A 24581-nucleotide genomic window follows, 5' to 3' on the forward strand; every position below is an offset into this window, starting at 1 on the left:
GAAGACCCCAATTGACTTTCGTCATCAGAAGACTGCCAATCAGAACAGCCCTTCGGCTTCGAAGCACCTGAAAGTAACGGGAGCCATGTACTCACGCCGGCCCGTCGGCGTAGGTTCGGGAACCGATTACTGATTCCGGCATGCCCACACCGAGATATTGGCAGGTGTCATGTGGGATTACATGAAGACTTGGCAATAATCTCACTCATAAAAGGTATATAATGCTGGATTTCCGCATCTACTTCGCCGTTGAGACTCAGGAAACCGCAGTCAGCATCTTTCGCAAGCTCCATCCAAACCATGTCGGCCCGCAACATCGGATCTACGCTCCAAGCTCTTTTAGACGGAGTCAATCTCAAGAGATGGGACGAAGCCAAGAAGTTCATCCGATCAACTGTGGTGTACAACGAACATCAAGTGAGCAACGAAGACTTCGTCAGTCACCTCGCTGAAGATGTAGAGAAGCGCAACATCACTCAGTTCAGGGTCGACGGTGTCGCGATTCACTCCGATGGCAAGTCTCTCGGCGCTCGACGAATCACCAGAACAGTTGACTCCGACGGAAAGCAACTCGAAGCTTGGGGCCTCGTGCTCTTCGTCTTCGACGATGAAGAGAAAGTCTCACGGTACTACAGCATTGAGGCTCCGAAGGCGCTTTTCCCGCCGGTGCCCAGTCTGCCGCCAATCGAGCAAGATGCTTCCTTCGGCCCCTTATCAGCCAAAGAGATGAGCGATGCGTACCATGTATACATCAACAGTTACAACGAGGGCACGATGCCGACAGTCATCCCGCAGAAGTGGGCCGAGACGGTTGTGATGAACGGGAAGCCGCAAAGCCGGGACCTAGTTCCGCCCTTCCTTGAACGTGTTCTTCTACCGGCGATTGCAGGACTCAAGTACAAGGTTGAGGAGATGGTGACTGATGTTGAGAAGCAGCAGGTGTTCGTCAGGCTCTCGCTCGAGGGGGTTCCCGAGAACAAGAATTTTCAAAAGGGAGCGGATGGGAAGGAGAAGATCAAGCTGTACGAACATGCCATGTACGGGTTTCTCAACGGGAAAATTGCTCGGGTTTGGGCATCCCAGGGTTTTGACATGGCTTTCTAAACCACGCTGAAAGGGTGTGTGAGCTGCAGCATTAGTGGTTGAATCTCAGTAAGCGACAATTTGATCAAGCCTATGAAATACAGGGAAGATGATGAGATATGCTTGGCTCTCGACATCTATGCGTGACTCTTAGTGTAGCTAATACACCCGAACGTCTTACATGCAGCCACAGAATTGGTAGCGTCGGGTACGGCCCTACGCGCGTGACCGTCCGACCCTCCGATGGCTGATCCGCCGACCTTCCGACCGTGTGCTGTTCCGTCCGACCCACTTACAAATCGGCGGCCGGAGGCGGACCCGGAGCAATCTTCCAGTGTTTGATCACATTAAAAGCGAACATCTTGCCATATGTAAATGCAATATCTTCGTCCAGCGCTTATATCATCACACCCAAGTTCCAAGATCACTTCATCCTCATCTCGAACGCGAAAATGGAGACTCCAGTGGCTCTCGTCACTTCAGTGCCAGAAAAGACACTGGATGATATTGAAGCTGGCTCAAATACACCGACAATCAACAATGACGAGAACGTTGTCGACTGGGATGGGCCCCAAGATCCCCGAAACCCACTGAATTGGTCGGCGCGATTGCGTTATGGCCATGTTGTCATCGTCTCGCTACTTTCGCTAGTAGTGTAAGTATTTTCCGGTCTATCTTAGTGCACTCAGTGTCTAACGCATTCTCTAGCAACCTTGCTGCCACCATGATGGCTCCGGGTATGGAATATGTCGTGAGAGACATTCACATCACAAGCCAAACTATCGGTACTCTATCCGTGACGATCTACCTCTTGGGTTTCGCACTGGGGCCGCTCATTATCTCCTCTGCTTCCGAGATGCATGGCCGCCTCATCGTCTATCACGTTTGCAACGTCCTTTTCATTGCCTTCATCGTTGGTACGGCCCTCAGCAAAACTGTCCCCCAACTGCTCATCTTCCGGGTTCTTTCTGGCATTGCTGGCTCCGCCCCGATGACAATTGGTGGAGGTACCATTGCAGATGTCATTCCATCAGAAGCCCGTGGACCGGCTGGAGCATTGTTCGCCCTTGGACCTCTCATGGGACCAGTTCTTGGGCCGGTGATAGGGGCCGTAATGGCTACTCGCGAAGGTTGGCGCTGGACGTTCTGGCTCATGACCATCATGGTAAGCATTCTGTCTCAAACAGATCTGACGAGCCTTTCATACCTGACTCCGTGTATAGAGCAGTGTCATTTCACTGATAGCACTGATCTTTCTCCGCGAAACTCACCCAAATATACTTCTATCCCGCAAAGCCGACGGTCTCCGCCGTGAAACCGGAAACCAAGAGTTATTCTCGAAGCTGGACCGTCGTCTGACACCATCTCAGATCCTGGTGGGCGCCTTTGTGCGAACCGGAAAGCTTCTCATATTCTCCCCCGTTGTCCTCATCATGTCCGTTTATGTTGGTCTCGTTTTTGGTCTTCTATACCTTCTATTCACCACAATCACACCCATTTTCCAAGGTGTATACGGGTTCGGCGCCGAGATCGTGGGGCTGGCCTACCTGGGAATCGGTATTGGTGAGCTGTGTAGCCTCTTCGTCTTCGGCACTCTGAGTGATCGCGTGTCCAAGTGGCGCGCAAAGTCTGAAGGTCGATCTGTGCCTGAGCATAGGCTGATACTGATGATATGGTTTGCTCCCTCGATGACCATTGGCTTCTTCATCTATGGATGGACGGCATACTATGAGGTGCACTGGATCGCACCCATCATCGGCACCTTCTTCATCGGCTTTGGCGCCTTCTTCGTCATTGTAAGTTCCCCCGGTTTGGACAACTCATGCATAGTTTGCTAACAAAAAAACAGCTGCCTGCTCAGATATACTTGGTGGATGTGTTCGGCTCCGAGGCCGCTGCATCAGCCCTTGGCGCAAACATCCTTCTGCGTTGCCTCTTTGGTGCTTTTCTACCACTGGCTGGGACGAAGATGTACGAGACACTGAACTACGGTTGGGGTAACACTCTTCTTGGTTTCTTGTCGTTGGCTTTCGTTCCAGCTCCGATGCTCTTCTACAAGTATGGAGAATGGTTACGCAGTAAGACAACGACCAACCTATGACCTCTTTGGACGTGTTCATCGCCTTTCCCGAATTGCATTATATCTTTCAATCAGCGGCATAGAAAAAAGTTTGCTTTTAGGCGTCGGCGAGAAATCAGATCAGGACTATAGACAGAAATTCCTGTCAAAACATTCTCGAACATTTACAAATAATAGATAATTACATGTAAAGATCAGCTGGAACTTCGACAGGTACTTTAGTGGACCACCAGTGAAGCCACAAACCCGCTGCACGGTACTTTTGCATCACGGTTACTCAACCAGACTGAATCACGGAAATAAGGGACTTTGGGAGACATTAGAGTTCCTTAGCTTCGACGTCTTGTTGTAAGTGCTTACTCTCCAGTTGCGGCGTGGGGCACCCGTCTCCGATTTGCCCGCTTGTGCGGCATTAACAAAGAACAGGCTGAGAGTTCAACGGCCGTGGCATTTTCTTCCTTCTACAAATTGTCCAGAGTAGTATTCTCAACTGGCAAAGTTTCATCTTCAGTCAATCTTAGTTGCGCCCCGTCATTCGTTTCGTTTTGCCTAAGATGTCATCCTCGACCGGAACGGACCGGCAACGGCCCCCGCCTGGCCGACGACGGGACAAGCCCCAAGTTGTTTGCGATTTCTGCCGGCAGCGCAAGTAAGAAGCTTGTCCCGTGAACAATATATGAAGTATCAATGCTGAAAGATAGTCACCACTCACAGGGGTCGATGTGATAGGCAGCGGCCTTGTCAGACATGTGTTGACCGAGGCCTTGAATGCACTTACCCCGTCAATAGCTCGGCCCACACCGCCGGGGTAGCTCAACATGCTTCATCTTCTCGACCGCGGGTGAACCTTCAAGCTCGATTATCGCAACTCGAAAGCATGGTTGCCTCCATGATCGGGGATTCCGCTCGGATTAGCGAGACTTCCCATGCCACTGGCTTACAAGGCAGCACCTCAACTAATCAGCTATCAAGCGTGCCGGCGTCTGGCGACAATGACACACCTGTCGACGCGTATGAACGCTCCTCTAAAACTTCGGAAAGTGGTAGCATTCGAGTTAATGCTTCCGAGTCTCGTTACGTCGACAGCGGCCACTGGGCTTCTATCCTGGATAGCATCGCCGAGCTCAAGGATCACCTGGAGGCTGAAGAGGACGTTCTGACTGAGAGTGCGACCCCGGCTTCAGTACCAGCTCCAGAAGACGACATGGAAATGCCGCTTCTGTACAGCGTTCGTCCAGCCTCGAAAGCGCAGATTTTGGACGCACTTCCTCCCAAGCAAGTCTTAGATCGGTACATTGCCTACTATTTCAACTCGCTAGATCTAGCCGCCGGTCAGTTTTTTCAAGTCTATTTCAAAACACTCTTGAGCTGACATGACTTGAAGCTGCGATTCACACTGGCAAGTTCATTAGAGAGGCATGTCAACTGGTCTACGTGATCTCTGCTATGAGCTGACATCTTTTAGTATGAGAAGTTCTGGGAGTCCCCGGCTGATGTCCCCGTCATGTGGCTCGGACTGTTGTATTCGATCATGTGCATGGCTGTTATGTCGTCCGACTTAGCAGGCATGTCCGAAGCAGAAGATCCGACGGCGTTGGTCGACCAGTACCGCGAGAAAACGGCACAATGTCTCATTCTGGGCAGATACGCCAACGGCGGCCCTTACACATGGGAGACTTTGTATCAATATGTCGTCATCGAACTATCATCCCGCAAAGATCTCACTCAGACGATAGGAATCCTCCATGGACTGTCGATGAACCTACTGTTACAAATGGGTTATCACAGGGACCCGTCTCACTTTCCCAACCTCACGCCTTTCGAAGGTGAGATCAGGCGGAGAAGTTGGGTCAAGTCAATGGAGGGCGACCTCCAGATGTCACTGAAAACGGGAATTCCACGAAGGATCGGTAGCAGTTTCTGGGACACCAAGGAGCCACGCAATCTTCACGACTCTGACTTTGACGAGGATACCAAAGAGCTCCCTCCCAGTAAACCCGAGACTGAGGTGACGGCGGTCCTTCAACTCATCGGGAGAAGTCGTATGCTTGTAGCAGTCTGTGCCGCAGTTGATCTGTCCACTTCTGTTAAGCCTCGAGCTTACTCCGAGGTGTTGGCCGTGGACCAACAACTACGGGACGCAGAACAAAGTCTGCCACCGCCGTTGAAGATGAAGCCTCTCTTGGCTTCTGTTCTTGACCCTCCACAGCTGATCATGCACCGGCATTACTTGAATCTCATGTTTCGCATGGGAGAGATGATGCTACATCGGAAGTACCTGAACATCGACACTGAGAAAGACACGTTCGTCTATTCCCGCGAGAAATGTCTGGATTCTTGTCTGTTAGTATTAGGCCTCCAACAAACTCTCAACGAAGAAGCAGCCGTCGGTGGACTGCTACACTCCGCAGGATCCAAGCTTTTATTGTTGGGAAATCATACCTTTCTCACAGCCTGTATGACACTCTGTGTCATGATACATAAAGGGCTGCATGTCCCGGGTAACAAACATGCCCTAGCCCGACAAGAAGAAATCAAGAATGCGCTGAAGCAATCTCTGGGTGCTTGGAGGAAGCGCGAGCCAACGTCCAGGGAAGCACGGATTGCAGCCCAATCGATTCGTCTTGTACTCACTAAGAATGGTTGGATGGACGAGTCGCTACTAAGGACAGGTCAATCGCCCGCACAGGCGGAGACAATGGGCGCAGGTCCTTTCGGGGGGTTCCTCGGGAGTGGGCTCGACAATGGTGAAGGACTGTTGACAGGGCTCGGTCTTGAATGGGATGGAGAGGGATTCCAAGGGTTCATGGGAAGTTTCGGCGGAGAGATGGCACTTGACGAGGATGATTTTGGCCATCTCCCATGACCTTGGGTGCTTGGCAGCGTGATTTACTGATCGCTTCGTCATATATCAGTTCCATCTCTTTAGTAACATGTCAGAAACTTCTGTAGCCTGCACTTGCACTGATTTAGTTCTGCCGCCAGTAAGGTATCAGTAATAAGAGTCACCAAAGAATCCCCTCGGCAACACTCACTGTCTTCACAGTCAAGTTGTCGAAGTCTCCGATATTTGATTCGCTGTAGTCATCTTATTTGGCCCAAAGCTCATAATTGAGAGCGGCAGCGGCCCTCGACCAGCAGAATACCGTTGGGAGAAGAGTGGCATTGCTTCGTTATCTTCGGAACGCTATTTTTCCTTCATTCGGCCTGCAGCGCGACTTCTTATCCCCGCCTGGCAATGCGGAATGTTTGTCTTTAAACTGGTTCATGCATCCATGTCCTCTTGGAACTCTGCCTGCAGACCGGGCGACCGGGAAAGTAAGCGGACTGTCGCGATTGGCTTCGAAACATCAAAGCGTCGGGGCCTGCGCCGGCCGACCCGCTAAGATGAGCCCGTGATTAGCTCCCGACCCCGGACATCATGTCTGTAGGTGGGCGCCGGATCTGGAAAAGAAACCATCATCTGCATCTGCATCCGTAACGGTCCAAGATGATCTCGGCATTCACAGTGAACAAGACAGGCTGAACAGGGCAGTCGATGGCCTACCAGATCTCCCTTCGTCAGCGATGTTCAAGGTTTCCCCCGCCCATCAACTTCTTCATTGTCCCCTCTGCGATCGTCTCGCGCATCGTCTTTGTAGTTTCGGCGCATCGCAGCTACTACGGCATTTCGCGGTTCTCATTTCGTCGTCAAGCCCACGGCTGCCGATGAGGCGCTAATAGGATGACCGACGAAAATGAAGGCAGGGTCTCTCCGGCGTCTAGTCATGTAGATGGTCCGATTGAGGTTGATAATGGAGTGAGACATTCTCAGGTTCTTCAGTATGCCAAATGCACTCTACTGACTCGTTGACCAGATCTCCGACGCTGATTCTACCATCGATGACCAATTGTGAGCATTTACACGAACCACTGATACCTTCTTGTTTGATGGCGCTGATGAATCAGGTCGCAGTACACGGCGACATTGACATCGAGCGTGCTCAGCTATCCGATGGAGCACGGTCGGCGCTATCATGCGTACCGGTCAGGATGTGAGTTCTCCAAGATTATCTCGCCTCCGGTCTTGCATCTATTGCGGTTCGGGTCGCATGCTTTTGGGGACTAATCGGACAACAGCATATTTCGCTCCAAATGACGAGGTACATCAAGCCTAAAGCCGAGATACTGCAGAGTCAGCATTTGCTAATTGTGCCGAACTTGAAGAGCGAAAATGATCGACTTGACTTCACGCACGCCTTGATTCGCAAAACTCTTAATGGAGAACTTTATCTAGCTCCGTTGGAACCTGAGAAAGTCCACCGGATCCTCGACATCGGAACTGGGACGGGTATTTGTGAGTATCTGCTAAAATCATGAGTGGGAGCTTTACGTGTACTGATCGCGATCAAGGGGCCATCGAAATGGGTGATTTGTTCGAGCATGCTGAAGTATGAACATTGAGTCTTGGAAAGATGGCTCAGCTAACATCTCATAGATCGTTGGTAATGACTTGAGCGCCATCCAGCCAGAATGGTAAGGAGTCCTCACTGCGAATGCACACTTATAGCAAATTGACAACAGCGTCACAGGGTCCCACCCAACGTCAAATTTGAGATTGATGACGTAGAGAGCCCCTGGATATACCCAGCCAAATTCGACTTCATTTTCAGTCGATATCTTGCTGGTTCTATTGGAGACTGGCCAAAACTGGTGGGGAATGCCTATGAGCAAGTACATCATCTAGATGCAAGACAGGAATGGCTTCTAACCAATCGACAGTAATTTGAGCTCCGGCGGATGGGCCGAATTCCAGGACTATGACTTCCTGTTCAAATCAGATGACGACACTCTGAAAGAAGAGCATCATACATGGCAGTGGAACCACCAATTCATCGATGCCACTGTTAGCATCGGGCGCGAGTCCCGCCCAGGCCCCAAACTGGAAGCATGGGTGAGGGACGCCGGCTTCAAAAACATCCATCACCGTGTACACAAATGGCCAATTGGGCCATGGGCTAAGGACCCATACTTTAAAGACATTGGAATGTGCAATCTCGTGCAGCTTCTAGAAGGACTTGAAGCGTTCACGTTGCGTGTCTTCTGCGGGGTTCTGAAATGGCCAGAGGAGAAGGTCCTCGTCCTATTAGCCAAAGTTCGTGCGGAACTGAAGGCGGGTACTTTCCACGCTTATGGAAACTTGTAAGTGATTCAATCGCCGGACCAAGCTTCGAGAATGCTGACAGGCCACTATAATAGCCACGTCGTCTACGGCCAAAAGCTGTAGCAGTCGAGAAAGTTCGGTGAGCACAATGTACATAGGAAATAGAATTCTTCGGTATGAGCATGATTCTCACTTCAATGATCAAAGTGCAGAGATGAAGTCAACAGAGAAGTGTCGTTGCTAGCGGACAACCGATCGGATGTTCTACTCCGCCATCCCCACAACTCTGCCGGCCGAAGCGGCCCGCCTACTTAGCGTCCCGGGGCTCCATCCGGCGTTACTTCCGGGGCGGAGCACTTGATAAAACCTGGCAGTTCGTCCGATGAATCCATCCACTCACTGCGGGCGAGTAACGGTGAGCCCACCATTTTCTTTGGCCCTCTTCTGCATGAGTCTCAGCTATTCTAGGTAAATCACTCGGCGCATTCAACCACGGTTCACTAGCGTAGGATCGAGAGCCCAAGACCGGTATCTCCACCTCTTGTGCCTAACCGCGGTCGCAAGAATGGACAATGGCTCTTCTGGTCAAACGCTTCGGTCGCTATTAATAATCGAATGCTGCTCCATAGGTGTTTTATCCCTCCTTCATATCGTAGCCCGACATCCCGAATGGGCGCAGCTTCATTCATCTACCGAAACCCATGGCCTCAGATTCAACAATCATCGGCTTGGTCGCTGTTGCTCTTCTGAGCGTTCTGTTTCTCGCCTCGACAAGAGCCAAGAATGGAGCCTCTACCCCAAAACCTCTTAAGCTTCCCATCATTGGTGACCTCCATAACTCACCACTCGAGAGGCCGCTCCTGAACTGGGATGCTTGGACCAAGGCTCAGGGGCCAGTGGCCACTCCGAAGCTCTTTGACATCGTTCCATTGGTAGTCCTCAACACCGCTGAAGCAGCGACGGAACTTTTCGGAAAGCGAAGCGCGTACTACAGCAACAGACCCAGCTCCGTGAGCATGGAGATGATCACCGGCGCCGGACCTGGGAAGTCGAGGTTCACGCTAATGCATGACTACGATGACCACTTGAAGTTGCATCATCGCATGCTCTCTCCGAGTCTGGGGGTTGTGGCAGCGCCAAGGTATCAACCTCTCATGCAACTGGAGTCGAGACAGCTTCTTCAGGACACCCTCAGTCTCATTCGACAAAGAGGTGAAAGTGAAGCAACAGTCCGTAGTACGGAGTTATATCCACTGCTAGAAAGAACACAGGCGAGTGTCATTCTCGGTCTGCACTACGGCATGAGGGTGCCGAGCCATAACGACTCTGTCTTCACTGAGATCGTCGACATCCAGCATAAAGTCACCCATGTAGCAGCCAACCCCGGCCTCATCGACTTTATTCCTCCTTTGCGATATCTCCCATCATCTATCTCACCGTGGCATCGCTCTGCAGCAAACCTGTTTAACACACAGAAGGACCTGTATTTGCGACTCCTGGAAACGGGTATGACTGGCCCTGGATGGAACGCTACTAAGCAGGCTCGTGCCATTGCTTCTAAATACGGCGAGGCTGGAGATATCTCGGACCTGGATCTTGCCTTCACTCTAGCCACTAGCATTCAGGGCGGCATGGAAACCGGGCCGAGGCAGATGCTGTGGCTTCTTGTTGCTGCACATGCGAATACAGGATTTCTAGCCAAGGCTCATGCTGTGCTGGATGAAGTCGTGGGACGGGACAGGTTGCCGCAATTCTCAGACCGGTCGAGCTTAACCTACATCGACGCCGTTGTGTCAGAGGTGATGCGCTGGCGGCCAATATCACCAGGCAGCATCCCACGGAGGGCAGACCGGGAAGATGAGATATACGGCGCACGGATTGTCAAAGGAGCTACCCTGTTTGCGAACGCCTGGGCTATTGGACGAGACGAGGAGGCGTTCAGTCCAGCTTTGGGCGACTTGAATGCGTTCATGCCGGAGAGATGGTTAGAAGGAGACGGCAAACTTCGCAACGATCTTCCCCTGGCGGTATTCGGCCAGGGAAGGCGCAGCTGTTTGGGCAAGCGGGTGGCTTTGGATAACACATTCATGGTCTTCGCAAGTCTTCTATGGGCTTTTGATATCATTCCGACTGAAGAGGTTGATACCATGGCGATGAAAGTGACCGGATTCATGACGGTGCCTTCTGAATTCAAGTTCGGTCTCAGGCTTCGGGGGCCGTGGGTTCGGGAGGTCCTTCAGAGGGATCTCAATATTGCCGAGACGGATCTGAGTAAGGTCATGGGTCCATGGGTAGATGTTGAGACTTCTTAGGCCTGGTTTTGTGATACTTTCAGCCAGTTCTACTTCATACCTACCTTCTGATTCTCTAACTTGTGCCATCGAAAAGTTATTTTGGTCCGTTTCGATCGCAATTCGCATCTTAGCTTGTCTATTTCATCCAATTTCATTCGATGACTTTAAAAGCTCACCATGTTGCTCTGGTGAGCAACGAGAAATCGTAATGTGAAGCTGAAGCATACTACTGATTTCCATAAGCCGGGGAGAAGGAAGTACGTCCCTCAGCAAAGACAAGGTAGGCTTGACATCACGACCTTCTTGGCTCGTATCATCAAAACTACGAAGTAACAGCAGCTTTCTCTCCGCATTCTGCACCAGGTTCATCCTGATGAAAACCTATGAGATAAGCTCACAGAATAATCTGCGTAGTCTAGGCGCCAGCTGGGCATGTTTGTTCGGCAAGATGCCCGTCGGGGAAAGCCAAGATTTTGCACTCAGCATTGAACGGCTCAAACAACCTCACGGACGTAGCACAGATGTTGCTCGCGTTGTTCGCGTTTATGCCTAAGTCCGCGTTCGCCGTAATGATGGTCTCCAGATATTGGTCACATTGTTGCAGGCTGTGCCGGTGTTAACGGGCAACTGGAAGTATGAAGAAACGTGATTGAAGAGCACCTCGTGAAAAATCCCGGGTGCTGTTTTTATTCATTTGTGTTGTACCGTTTATCCATTTCGTAGATGAGAGTTTTCAAAGGAAATCGACTCGCTCGCTGTATTCAACTCATGTCTAATTCAAAAATCCAACACGCTCCTGCCGTCGCCGTCGATGTTGTCCGCATAGCAAGTTCAGACGAGTCATGTCGAGTTCATCGAGAATCCGGAACTCCATTTGCATGGGATGTGTATGCTCCGAGGTGCTTAGATGCGACGAATATCTGCAAGAATGATGAGATGACAGGTGTTAACAGAGAAAGACAGTGACTTCTACTTACACTGGCGAAAGTCCAACATGTAAGTCACCCTAACCAGAGCCACAGACGCAGCCCTCGCGCAGGGCGGGGTTAACGTTGGGGAAAGGGAAGCATTGGCGGCCCTCAGCTTCACAATTCTCGCCCGAAGCGCCGCAGTTGCTGTCTGTGCAGGGGCCGGTGAATTGGGCAGCCGAAGCCGCGGCGAGGGCGAGGACGGTGATGAAAATGCCGCGCATTTTGGCTGGTTTTGTTGCACACGGAGTAGAGGTAGGTACGAGGTCAAATGGAGATGGGACTGAGTGTGGCTTCGGAAGATATTCAGATGAGAGATGACTGAGGTGCTGATGATGAATGAGTTAAGACGAAAAGAACGCAGTCCGTTCGTCATGGTTATATACTTTGCTCTGATCGTAGAACACACTCTCTTGAGATTTTATTTATGGGACTTGAATGCTTGGCTCCTGACGACCCAACATTGGCGTGCCAAAGCCCAGCCTCCAAGTACCCCTCGATGAGCCAGACTTCAGGGTAGGGTAGTTAATGACAATCTGAGGTTCGAGCGCCAGGCCAAGGGCCTGCATTGTGGCCTCGCCGCTTCGCCAAGGCCACCTATAAGGTCGAGAAGATCTTGATAGAAAGGCTCATGTCATTCTGACTGAGATTTTCGAAAGCAAGCCTGCGGGCCATGAGGGAAAGATCGCAACTCTAGATTTGTTCACTTAAGGTCTCTAAAGGATTCGCAGCTACGGTTACAAGCCTATGTAATACTTCAATTGCTAATATTTGCTATTCAGATCTTCATCAGACGGCGCCAACAGCTGTCGAAATGCCTGTCAACCTGCGCTTACCGACTGCGCAGAAATTGCCTTCTCAGGTCTCCGGGCATGTCGACTTCCCCTTTTACTATGGATGTATCAAGGACTGTCTTGTCTATTTTGGAGGTCTACCAATTGAGGCTCGGCCACGGACGTCGAGCGGTGCAGCCGGTAGTTGGCCCGAAAGACTTGGCTGCATCTTGGCAGTTTTGGGTATTATCGGCGTTGAAGGGGGCATTGCGGCTACGGCATTTGGGGGAATACCCGTCGTGGGCTTGGGCAAAAAAAAGCTTTTGGGCTGCGGTCTCGACGTAGGCTTGGCGATGAACGTTTCAATTATCTCTTGGCTTGTATGTGAGAGCGGCATGCTGTCCGCGTCTCGGACGCGGTGTAAGCCTTTATTTTGACGGATGAAGTGCCCCCTCGTCGAGTGCCAGTAGGTTGACGTTGGACGATGTCCATCAGTAGACCTCCACGCTCGATTTGGGTCCAAAATCATGAGGGTTGATCGTCAAAATAGCATCAAAGGGGGTCGAACCCTTGTCTCGTTGTCTTGGTTGCAGCGGTCGCTCCGCATCTTCCCGTATGTCGTCTGTGCAGTCGCCAGTCTCGCGAGTCAGAGATCGCCCTGGAAGCCGATGCAACGATAGGCTCATTTGTGAAACACCCCGACGGAAATGGATTGAAACGGGCTTGGGGTCGTGAATGTCGTTGTGGACGTGCTGCAGGGAATCCCACATCATCTCTGTCGATCCCATCCCGCCGCATCGTAGTATGTTGTCTGTCAAATAGGGATCCCACGCAATCCCGGGTAAGAGTTGCAGAGGGGGTAGCAATAAGGTGGAAGGTATTTACAGCCAGGGCAGCATAGGAGCCTGGGGACTTCACTGACTACATGTCAGTGATGTCTCAAATGCTCCAGGGAGTACCGCCATCGGTATGGGGCTTCATCCAGAAGCTCGGAAGGTACGGAGCAAAGAAGGTGCCCGAATGTGGGTCTCTGCGCCGGTGCCCCGGGCCCGGCCCTCCGAAGAATATCGGCATCGACCGGGCCGGGTCGCATCTTGCCGTAGAACACTGGCATTGTTCTGGTTCTTATATTTAGACGTATGTAACCGATGGCAAAGGTTAGCATTGATAAGTTCGGCATGGCAAAAGGAACACCAGCTTCACCTTTTTTACAGCACCTTGACATTGATGAGCTGTTTGTGAGCTTGAGTGTTATATTCCTGTTATCTACGTCTTCTTGCTTGAGATACGCTGCTGTCAATTGGCCTATCGGATAAAAGATGCCGCACCATTATCTTATCGCACGCGTGTTGTGATGCTGCCTAGCGTTCAAGTGAGCACTAAAATTCCCATCACAGGGGTCACGGCATCGCGGCAAGGGTTTGTATTCCTCCTTCCTCATCAAGCAGATTCGTATGCGTACCTGCCTCGAAAAAAGTACCCCGCCAGCGGTATCTACCTTGTGTTTACCTTAGCGAACCAAGCAGAACCAAAGGTCCATACATATTACTGCGCCGTAGATACAGCGAGCACAGGCTGCTACTGCTACGTCTCTTTTTTGCAAGAGCGTGGGATTGTTTATATCTGACCAGGTCAACGGAAAACAAGCTTTACCTGTCAATCAAAGCTTCTTGAACAACCTACTGAGACCTCTTCGGATGCGACCAAACGCTCTGACTTCTCAACCTAACCGCATCGCGCCGCGATGAGTTTTTCATGTGTGAATGATGATACTCTGGGCCCTATCGTCCGTGGCTGCCGAGATGACTTTGACTTCACAGTTAGATTTGAGCAGGTGATCCTGTCAATCGTCCCTGCATCCATATTCATTGTACTCGCGCTTTTGCGCGTCTTCGTCTTATCTGGCAAGCCGAGGGTCGCATCGGGACCCAAGCTGCAATGGCTGAAAATCGTAAGTAACGCGTCATTCTGAGTACCCGTCATTCTGAGTACCTTTTTTGCTCTGACATTCATTAGTTCTTCATTGCTGTATACACAGGTTGCCGATTGTTTCAATTGGTCCTGACTAGTCGCAGCATATCATGGACATCTCGAGTTGCAATTGCGTCCGATGCAATGAGCTTCGTCGTCGGCCTCATCATGATTCCTCTCTCGTTCCTAGAACACGATCGATCACCCCGGCCCTCAACTCTGCTCGACATTTATCTCTTGGTCACTCTTATTTTTGACGTTGCTCTGTCAAGGACCCTTTGGCTCTCGGTAGAGTCTGGGGAGGACTATCACCAAAGCCTTGTCTCAATCGTGTCGACCGCCGTCAAAGCCGCAGTGTTGGCTCTCGAATCCTGCCAGAAACCTCTCTCTTGGTACTTTGACCAGAAACCGCAAAGTCCAGAAGTCACCAGTGGCATTATCAAGCTCATGACCTTCTTCTGGCTGAAGGAGCTCTTTCTCAAGGGCTATCGAAAAATTCTTAGCATCAGCGACCTGTACTTGCTGGACGAATCGATGTCCGCCGAAATCCTGTACAACAAATTTGAACCGCGCCTACGAAAGAACACCAGTCTCGGCCACACTCACGCCCTCGGGAGGAGCCTCCTCCGTACACTTGCGGTTCCCCTCCTCCTCCCCGTGGTACCGCGATTCCTCCGCATAGGGTTCATGTTTTGCCAGCCTCTACTGATAGAATCTCTGTTGAGCTATCTCCAGGAGCCTGATCAACAATCGTCACCCCATAAAGGATATGCCTTCATTGCTGCCGCAATTATTATCTACGTAGGCATGGCTTTGTGCCAGGCCTCGCATTTCTATCTTCACGAACGATCACTATTCATGATGAGAGGCATCTTGGCGTCCGCCGTGTACCGCAAGACGACTATTCTGAAACTTTCGGCCTCTGAAGATTCGGCGGCCCTGACGCTGATGAACACCGACGTAGAAAGATTCAAAAGCGGCGTTATGTTCTGGCACGAGTATTGGGCAAACCCTATTGAGATCGCAGTCGCATGTTATCTTCTGCAGCGACAAATCGGGCCTGCCTTTGTGGCCCCAATCGCTCTGGTAGCAGTCTGTGGTATTGTTGCAAGTTTCGTTGCGAAATTCTCAGCTAGGAACCAGGGCGTGTGGATGAAAGCAATCCAGAAGCGGGTGGGAGTCACTTCCAAGACAATCTCAACCATGAAGGCGCTGAAGATATCCGCCATGACTGGCCCCGTTGAGAAGTTGATACTCGGACTACGGCTTCAAGAACTCCAAAACGGGTGGAAATGGCGCTTGACCATCGTTGCAACCGTCGCTGTGGCGCATATGCCAACTCTACTCGGACCAGTAGTGGCATTCGCGACGACGACTTCTTCTCTCGACGTCACACGCATCTTCACGTCCATGGCGTACTTGACTCTGCTCGCCGGCCCACTTGCTCTTCTGCTGCAGACGTTCCCAATGATGGCTGGCGCATACGCCTGTCTAGGCCGCATCCAGGCCTATCTCGACAAGGAATCCCGAGAGGACTTCCGCCTGACGCCTGGCTTGTCGATTCCGGCTAAGCACAACGGAGCAATGCCCGCCGACTCTGAAGCGACTGCCATCACAGTCACTCAAGGTTTCTTTGGATGGGAAGAGGGGAAAAACGTGTTGGAAAACATCAACATTGAAGTTCCTGCGTCCTCTCTCACCATCATCGTCGGACCCATAGCTTCTGGAAAGTCAACCCTATTGAAAGCCTTTCTGGGTGAAACATCATTCAGCTCCGGCGATGTCATTTTGGGAGTCAACTGTCGTAGTGTAGGCTACTGCGATCAGTCCCCTTTTCTTTACAACGACACTGTGAAAGCCAACATCATAGGCCACTCCCCACTGAACCCCGAACGTTACGACCAAGTCATCGAAGCCACAATGCTGTCTGCAGACCTGGGAACGCTGCCCAAAGGAGATGACACCAACGTGGGAAGCAACGGAGTTACACTTAGCGGAGGCCAGAGACAACGAGTTGCGCTCGCACGCGCTCTCTACCTGGAAAGCGAGATCCTGATTTTCGACGACATTCTTAGCGGACTTGACGCGAACACTGAAGAGCATGTCTTCCGCCGAGTGTTTGGTCCTGATGGCATAGTTCGTCGAAGAGGAGTGACCGCAGTGCTCTGCACTCACTCAGTGCGACACTTGCCGTCAGCAAATCACATTGTTGCCCTCGGCTCTGACAGCACTGTGGTCGAACAAGGCTCCTTTGCCAAGCTGAAGTCCAATGGAAAATACATCCAAAGTCTCAAGATCCAAGAATCGAAGGAGGCTTCCAAGGATGCTGACCGCGAAGACACCGATAAACCTGCGCCTGTCCCTGTGGCAGCAACTAAGGCCAAAGATGCTAAGCTGGCTGAAGAAAAAGACAAGGCACGCCAACTCGGCGATTTCGCAGTCTACAAACACTGGTTCGGCACAATGGGAAAATGGGTTCTAGCAGCATTTCTCTTCTGGGACATCATCTACGGTATCACTAGCGCCTATCCCAATGTGTGGCTCAAGTTCTGGTCCGAGGACATCGCCTCGACAAATCCCGAACACTCTGGAACGTTTTACCTGACAACCTACGCCCTTCTACGGGTCGTGTGCCTCTTGGCGATGACCTTCGTCGCCTTCATCTGCCTGCGGATGATGATCTTTCAGTCAGGATCAAAACTTCATCAACAGGCCCTGCGGACGCTTGTCGGCGCATCTCTGAGGTACTTGACCGTGACTGACGCGGGTACCATCACCGGTTTGTTTGCACAGGATATCAGTCTCATCGACACCGAGCTTCCCCTGAACTTCATCAACTTCTCGCTCGGTCTCCTCAGCGCCATCGGTATGATGGCCATCATCTCAACCACGTCACCGTGGCTCGTCATCACTTATCCGTTCCTCATCGGAGTGTTGGTGGCGGTGCAGATGTTCTATCTACGCACATCGAGGCAGTTGCGTCTTCTAGACCTTGAAGCAAAGGGTCCTTTATAGTGAGAATCATGCTTACTGTTCCCACGCACTTCGTAGCTGACCGTTCATTTAGCGCCCATTTCATCGACACCCTCAAGGGCCTGGCGACCCTTCGAGCCTTGGGATTTATTTCCAGCGATATTTCGGTTAATAACAAACTCCTCGACACAAGTCAACGACCGGCATACCAGCTGGCACTCATTCAACGTTGCCTGGCCTTCGTGTTGAGGCTCACCGTCGCCATCATCGCAATTATCGTGGTGATCATGTCCACGCAACTGCGCGCGAACTCGGGCTACACCGGAGCATCTCTCATCACCATCATGTTATTTAGTGATGTACTCACCATGCTCGTGCAAGCGTTTGCGTCGGTGGAAACCAGCATCGGAGCTGTAGCCCGTATCAGGACTTTCCACAAAACCGTCAAGCCGGAAACGGGGCCCGAAGAGAACGTCCTCCCCGAGGAAAGCTGGCCTCAGAAGGGTGCTATCGATATCAAGGGCGTATCGGCTTCCTACGGTGCGTCCAACGACGCAAAGTCCGCCGAGGAACTGGCTCTTCGAGACTTGCAATTGGAGATACGTCCCGGCGAGACAGTGGCCGTCTGCGGACGTACGGGTAGCGGGAAGTCGTCCCTCGTGCTTCTGCTCCTTCGTCTACTCGACCCCTTATCCGACTCTGCCGGTGAAATCCTGATCGATTCCCTCCCGATCAACAAGGTCGACCGTGACGCCCTGCGCCGCCGCATCATCGCCGTCTCCCAAGACCCCATCTTCCTCCCCGACGGCTACACCATTCGCGAGAACCTCGACCCCTTCGACGAAGCAGACGAGGCAGAGTGCAAGAGCGTCCTGGAGCAGGTCGGCCTCCTCTCGGCGATCGAGGACCGGGGCGGGATCTCCGTCGATCTGACAGCCGAGTCCTTCAGCGCTGGCCAGAAGCAGCTCTTCTGCCTTGCGCGTGCAGTTCTCCGCCGGCGCGTCAGGGGTAAGAAGGGTGCCGAGGGAGGCATCCTCCTGCTCGATGAAGTCTCGTCGAGCGTGGACAAGGCCACTGAGATTGAGATGCATGAGATCATCCACCGCGAGTTTAAGGGGTATACCGTCATCATGGTGTCCCACCGCCTCGACACGGTTATGGATTGTGATACCATCGTCGTGATGGACAAGGGGCGCGTGGTCGAGAAGGGCGAGCCGAAGGTGTTGAAGGATCAAGATGGTGGGATGTTTAGGGAGCTTTGGAATAAGGGCCGGACGTCTGAAGAATGAAGAGCTTCCTTTCACAAGTTTGACGTCTGTCTAGAGGAGAGGGAACATGATCTCGAACTCGATTACTCGAAATATCTTTCACAGCTATGTATTACCTTAAAATGCATATTTTCCCATGTTTTCCTTGTCTCTCATTCTGTAAATCTCGACAATGAGGACGAACACGTTTGCTAGTTATACAGTGATGATATAGCTTCGCCGAGTGTCTTTAAGAAAGAATCATAAGTTGTGTAAGTGACATCGGAGTTCTCGTAAAACAACGTTGTACTGTGCCTCTTCTGTCTACGTCCACAGGTAGCAAACAGTTAGGAAGTCAGCAGTCGGTTACTACCAGACCGTCAATTAGCTATGACCTTACTCCATCTAGTCTCTGATGTTGAGCATCAAGCCTACCTCCTTCCTCACAACTCCAACAACTGCGCTCTGACATCCAGCCCCTATTCACTAGCTACGCCTAGCGAAACGTTCAGAGGCGTGTTGGGGGCCGTAAAAACTTGGCAGCTCAAACCTTAGGAACCCCAGTTGAGATGTCACAGCACCGACGTCATGTTTGCTTCGACAAACCTCCATCAGAAACCGTGTATCAAGATCATCCTCAATATCAATTGTGTGTGAGAGTCAGTCACACCGAAGCAAATGAAAATCACAGAGGGACTGACTCTCTCGCCATGCTCCCCTTTGTGTGGAATCTCGATGGTATCGAGCGATCCCGTGTCGTCCTGCCCAGAGCGGAAGAAGAGCGCCCTCCTGGTACGTCATGTCATTCCAATGATATGCAGCAGCAGCCCATAGGGGGTTCCATAGTTTTATTCGCTGGGCTGGGGTGCGACCGTGCAACCGATGTTCGATGTTGTGCGAGATGGACGGCCGCCGGGCGCATCGTCGGCAAGGGTCCCGGAGATCATTTTGATGGTGTTTGAGAAAAAGGGACGGGAAGCGCAAGCGCGAGCGCGGAATTTTTGGGTGGGAGGCAGTGTCTCCGCGGGGAACCGTTGGTCTCACTCTCTTGCATTCCTTTCGGTTCCCCCGTCCGCGGCGATCATTGAAAATCCCCCTTAAACGTCACGGAACGTTTGGGACAGAGGAATGGGAAAGAGATCGCCCGCGACCGGCGCAATTTACGCGAGGGAAGGACGAGAAGTCGAAGAGAGGAGGAGCAGCACGCGCGGTTCTTGGTTGCACGGATCGGCAGGCCGGCGCAGGCACAACACATATCCCAACGTTTCGTTCCGTCGTCCGTTATCCGTGACAACCTGCCATCTCGAGCAATTTCTCCTGTCTTTCACATCCGGCCTCTTTTTTTGCTTTTTTCTAGAACCGGATGCCCTTCCGTCAGTTGGGTTTTAGTTGGGCCGGCAACATACCCGGCCGGGATGAGCTGGCGAGCTGGAATTGGATTGGGACGATACGACTTGGAGGTGTGGTTTTTGGTGTGGTATGTCACTAGGCGGTGAAGGAGCCGTCACCGACTGCGCCGACGAGGGATGCCGGTGCAGCGACGTCACATGTCGAACGCCCTGCAGGAGCGGGAGCCAGCTCAGTCAGTGGTGGTGGTGGCCAGCTGCAAGTTGCCGCTGCCAGCCGTGACGAGTGGCAAGAACCAGTGAGAGGTCTGGCAGAAAACCCGGGATCGGAGCTGAAGTCGGGTGTTGGCTCGGGCGGAGGAACCTGGCATCTGCCTGAGGCAATTCTACAGCACACCCAATTGACAATTCAGCCAATCAGAGACGGGCGATAAGAGCGCGCACCTAACCGCCAATGAGCGTGGAGGACCCTGCATGAATTGATTAATGGCAGGGATGTTGAAGCATGGCATGCAGCAAGGATGCCTTTTTGGGGAAAGCGCGTCTGTGCTCGCGAAATGTGGTCCGTTATCTCGATTCGCGGCGTCCGATTTTCCACTCCCCTCACACTCCGTACCTCCTGGGCTCCCACCAAAACGGATCGCTGGGACCGCCGACGCCTACGCCTCCTCACCCTCCATGTCTCGTGTGTTTTTTTGTTTTTTTTTCGGGCTCCCCTCGAAACCAGAATGCCCAGAAATCCCCTCATTGTTCAGCTCTGTCGCTTTTTCAATGCTTTGCCGCCGTCTTGGGACCTCACATCCTTGGAAACGCGGGCCAAGGGAGGGGCCACCACTACCGATGCTACCCCAATCCAAAACTCACCGACTTTAACCCACAAGGCAAACGGAGCAGAACCAACCGCGCATCTTTCCAATGGCAGGAGGGGGATCGCGATGGGTAACGGGTTTCCGACAGCCTGGCCTGATTCTGATTCGGATTCTCTGCTTGTCACTGAAACCAAAACTCGATTACGCCCCGTCGTCGCGTCGCCACTCCCCATCCCTTGGTTTTTTCGCCTCGCAGATGAGGCTCGTTTAACGACGACATGTCTCATTTTGGCATCGTCCGGGGAAGACCACGTCGCTCGCACGTGAGAGATAACCGCTGTAGGGATGATGGCGGCAACTTGCCAATCCACCGACCTGGGATCCCAGAATCAGATGTGTCTTGCTTGCAACCGCACAGCTGGCGACCAAGCTGAGCCAAGAGGGCGGCTGTTTTTGGAGAAAGCAGCAACCGGAATTGCTTCTTCCCTTAATCACCCTGCCACCACAAATCTCATGCGCCTGGCATTTGCTGTATCCACCGCTTTTCTGCGGAAAACCTGTTGAGTCTCGAGTCTTGGCCCAGCCCGACCGCGAGCTTTCTCGGCCGGCAGAGGAACAATCAACAGACGATCGTGCGCCCAATCATCTTACAGGGATAACGGGACGCGCCCACAGGAATGTCGGTGTCCCATTTGGAAACTCGGCCTTTGGCCGTCATCGTGTCAAACAGTCAAAGTGCTCGGCAGACTCGCAGGAATGGAATCTTTGTCGCTTGCGTCTCGTCAGATCTGTCAGCGTCACAACCGCCCTTTGTGTGTGTTTCGCCTTCCTCGTCGACGCCTCACCCGGCACCTAGCGGCCGGCGGCGGATTGACCAACCTCGGCCGGACGTTGCAGTCAAAAGAGGATGAAGACCGAAAGCCAGAGCCGCCGAGAGGGACGGGATGGCGACGGGAGTGGGGTCGGCCAGATTCCGGGGACACTCTTTCTCCTGCGTGCAGTCCGTCAATGCTGCAGACGCCTAGCGCTTCGGCGACAGCGAGCGGGAGAAAGAACAGACGGTCGTCGCGAGGCTGTGGCGAAAGAAGCAGGGAGACAACCGCGCACCCGAACCCCATCAATGCTGCGCAGCGCAGCGGTCTTGCTTGCTGGGATCCCCGCCACAGAATTCCGTGTCGCTCGGGCGAGGCGGCAGGGCGACCAGCAGCTGGCCTGTAGATTTCGTCGCAATATCTCTCAGTGCCACTGCCACCAGAAGAAACCCACGACGACGCGCCGTCGCGGGCGGGCCTCCTAGCAAGCTATTTGCAAATGCCAAGTCAAAGCGAACCCACAAACGGCCCTCATCTCCAGGCTTCTGGAGGTGTTCTGGAGGCAGTGGACCGTGGCAGTTGAAGTGGACCGCGGACAAGTTCCACCACTCGGTGGCTGGCTGGCTGTCGCTGCTGCTGAAGACTCAAGTTTCTGGATCTCTTCGCCCTGCACGATATTCTCCTTTGGGACCAGTTCCAGTTCCAGCTCCAGCTGGCCTTTGCTTTCGCTTCGCTTTGCCTTCAGAGAGTTGATGGGCCGGGCTGGGCTGGGGCTCCGCCAAATCTCCATCTGAGGCGGGAGCCTCCCTGCGCGAGCTCTGGCGAGTCTCACCAACGTCGACAGCGGTGGAGAGCCGACGTCGATGTCTGTCGACTTCTTGCTCAGTTGTCAGGATTGAGAGCAGATCTTTCATCTGTGGCTGGATTGGCTTTTGCTGTTCCAGGAATTGATGGACAATTACCGATATCACTGAGTGTTTTACGTTGCAGAACCTGCGTCATATTCAGTGGTTAAACTGACTCGGGCCCTTCTCCACGGAGTCCACGGACCCCAACTATCTGAGCTTGGTTAGGTACGGCACTGATTCGGAGCTTCTGCGACGTCGAACCGCTGCTGAGAGTGCACTATTCCGCCTTCTCGGCCGACGCCTCAAGTGGCCAGCGGGAACCAATCTCAAGTCGGCGTATTGGGGTTGGTGATGAGACCAGTGTGGATAGTGGCACCGAAAAAGCAGCGCTTCAATCTCAGGAGATTTTGCAAACAACCCACGCTGCACTAGACCAGATCATTCCGGAGCCTTCGTTATGTGGGCAAAAACGGCACTCGCTCAACGGCTGCCGGCTGCGGTAGGCGTAAGCTGATACGTACGACGCACAGCAGCGTTGTGCAGCGCAGTACAGAAACCCTCAGACATTGCCATGTGGTTTATCGCCTCCGTAAATAGCACGCGGCGATGCTGTGCCACCCACCCCGCCATTTCCCCGTTGACAACTGACGGGACGCTTGCGGCGGCGCTGCGTGCAGCTAGAAAAGTTGACAGGACAGACCGCCTAGCAACCAAAATCAACATACGATCACCACTGTGAATTCGTGGCTGCCAACCGCTGGAGGTGCCCTCGAGGGCACTTCCCAGCAGACGTGTCCAGCAACCGGACGAACAACAAGCAACAAGCCTTCTCCCCAACTGGGGAGGCTGGAGATCGGAGAAGAGCGAGTCGTGGCGATTGGAAATGAACAGCGTTCGTCTGGTCCAGCCAGCCAGTCTCAGTGGAGGATTGGTCTCCGTAGAGTGGAGAGACACGACCCCGGCCAGATACCCCAAAGCAGCAATTGAGCAGATGGGCGGTGGGTTCGGAGGGGACGTTGGTCTTCAGCCGGCGGTTTTCATCACGATTTGCTTTCCATGCCTACGAATACAGTCTTCGCGGTTGGCAGCGGTCTGACACTCGGTCACTCAGTGTGCTACTATCCGTACCATACTTTGCAGTATGCTTGAGTCTTGAGCTTTGCGTCTGCAAATGCAACTGGCCAGGCGCGCCTACCATGGCCATGCGGCAGACGACTGGAGTCGAGCGTCAAGAGAACGAGTCGCACACTGGGTCTGTGGCCTAAAAGTGACCGGGTCCCGACCAAACGACGTGCAGGAAATCTGACCTGTCTGTCATCACCAAGAGGGGCACTCAGACCAGGTGTTCCGACGTCGCACAGGACGATTGGATCCCGCCTATCGCGGTGCAGACGCATAAGGTATGCTGCAGGATGGATGCGCGCCCACGCATCGACGCATCGGGAGGAGGAGGGGAGGGGACGGATCACCATCGGAGAGGAGGGCACATCCCGTCGACGGGAGCAATGACAGCGGATGACGAAGGACGGCAATGATCATGACTGTCCAGCAAGTGCCGTTCAGGAACGCGAGGCAGGCGGACAAACGGCAAAGATGAAGATACACACATACTTACACAAGACAAATGCCGCCGCATACTTGAGAGAAACACCACTCCCAAAAAAGGCGGCTCAAATCCGAGAACAGCAGCCGGCGCCACGAGTACGGATGCCCAGCCTGCCTGTGCTTAATCTCAGGCCGCGGCGGTCCATGTCCTGGTCGAAGTGTCGGTTCATCCCCCTGCTCTCATACTAGATGAACCCCATGAAGAAGTGGAGGTTGGACCCCCGAACTCCGATGTGCTGCGCTTCAAAAAAGGCATGGGAGTCGTGGTCGGTGCTGGGTGCGATACGAGCGGCAGCCGATAAAAAATACCACAGAGAGTCCAGATCGGTCTCTGTCCGATGGGCCCTGTCAATCCCATTCTCCAGCGTTGTTATTTCTGTGGTGACGATGCAGCAGCCGCAGGTGGAAGAGGAGACCGAGAGCATTGATTGAGGGGAGTCTGGAGACATCTGGGATGAAGATGTGCATTTGCCGGCAGGCGAGCGGTTACGATTACGTTGTGGTTTTCCCCCGGCGGCCACGGCGGAAAGTGATGCATGTGCAACCGCAGCTCGGGATCGTGAGCGATTATCACTCTGCTCCAGCCGGGCGGTCGCGGTCTTATTCAACATTCAACAAGTTACAGATAC

The 24581-nt window shown here is 52.8% G+C and overlaps 4 protein-coding genes across 4 annotated transcripts; all 4 read left to right on the forward strand.

Moving 5' to 3' along the window:
* Positions 1–300: 300 nt before the first annotated feature.
* On the forward strand, positions 301–1104 carry CkaCkLH20_06961 (SnoaL-like polyketide cyclase; the record flags this gene model as incomplete). Its single annotated transcript, XM_038889678.1, has 1 exon — positions 301–1104. One exon carries the CDS (start codon positions 301–303, stop codon positions 1102–1104), a length of 804 nt encoding a protein of 267 aa, XP_038745041.1.
* Positions 1105–1535: 431 nt separating this feature from the next.
* On the forward strand, positions 1536–8429 carry CkaCkLH20_06962 (uncharacterized protein; the record flags this gene model as incomplete). The annotated part of the gene is made up of 14 exons (XM_038889679.1): positions 1536–1738; positions 1792–2248; positions 2307–2879; positions 2933–3141; positions 4205–4498; positions 4548–4566; positions 4629–5467; positions 7021–7055; positions 7151–7197; positions 7283–7499; positions 7556–7593; positions 7641–7678; positions 7925–8344; positions 8402–8429. The coding sequence occupies 14 exons, from the start codon at positions 1536–1538 to the stop codon at positions 8427–8429; spliced, it is 3417 nt and encodes a 1138-aa protein (XP_038745042.1).
* Positions 8430–9007: 578 nt separating this feature from the next.
* Positions 9008–10618, forward strand: CkaCkLH20_06963 (cytochrome; the record flags this gene model as incomplete). The annotated part of the gene is made up of 1 exon (XM_038889680.1): positions 9008–10618. The coding sequence occupies one exon, from the start codon at positions 9008–9010 to the stop codon at positions 10616–10618; it is 1611 nt and encodes a 536-aa protein (XP_038745043.1).
* A 3467-nt stretch (positions 10619–14085) lies between these two features.
* On the forward strand, positions 14086–18574 carry CkaCkLH20_06964 (ABC multidrug transporter; the record flags this gene model as incomplete). Its single annotated transcript, XM_038889681.1, has 3 exons — positions 14086–14292; positions 14358–17326; positions 17380–18574. The coding sequence occupies 3 exons, from the start codon at positions 14086–14088 to the stop codon at positions 18572–18574; spliced, it is 4371 nt and encodes a 1456-aa protein (XP_038745044.1).
* Between the last annotated feature and the right edge of the window lie 6007 nt (positions 18575–24581).

The sequence above is a fragment of the Colletotrichum karsti genome, assembly GCF_011947395.1.
Source record: "Colletotrichum karsti strain CkLH20 chromosome Unknown Scaffold21, whole genome shotgun sequence".
NCBI lineage: Eukaryota > Fungi > Ascomycota > Sordariomycetes > Glomerellales > Glomerellaceae > Colletotrichum > Colletotrichum karsti.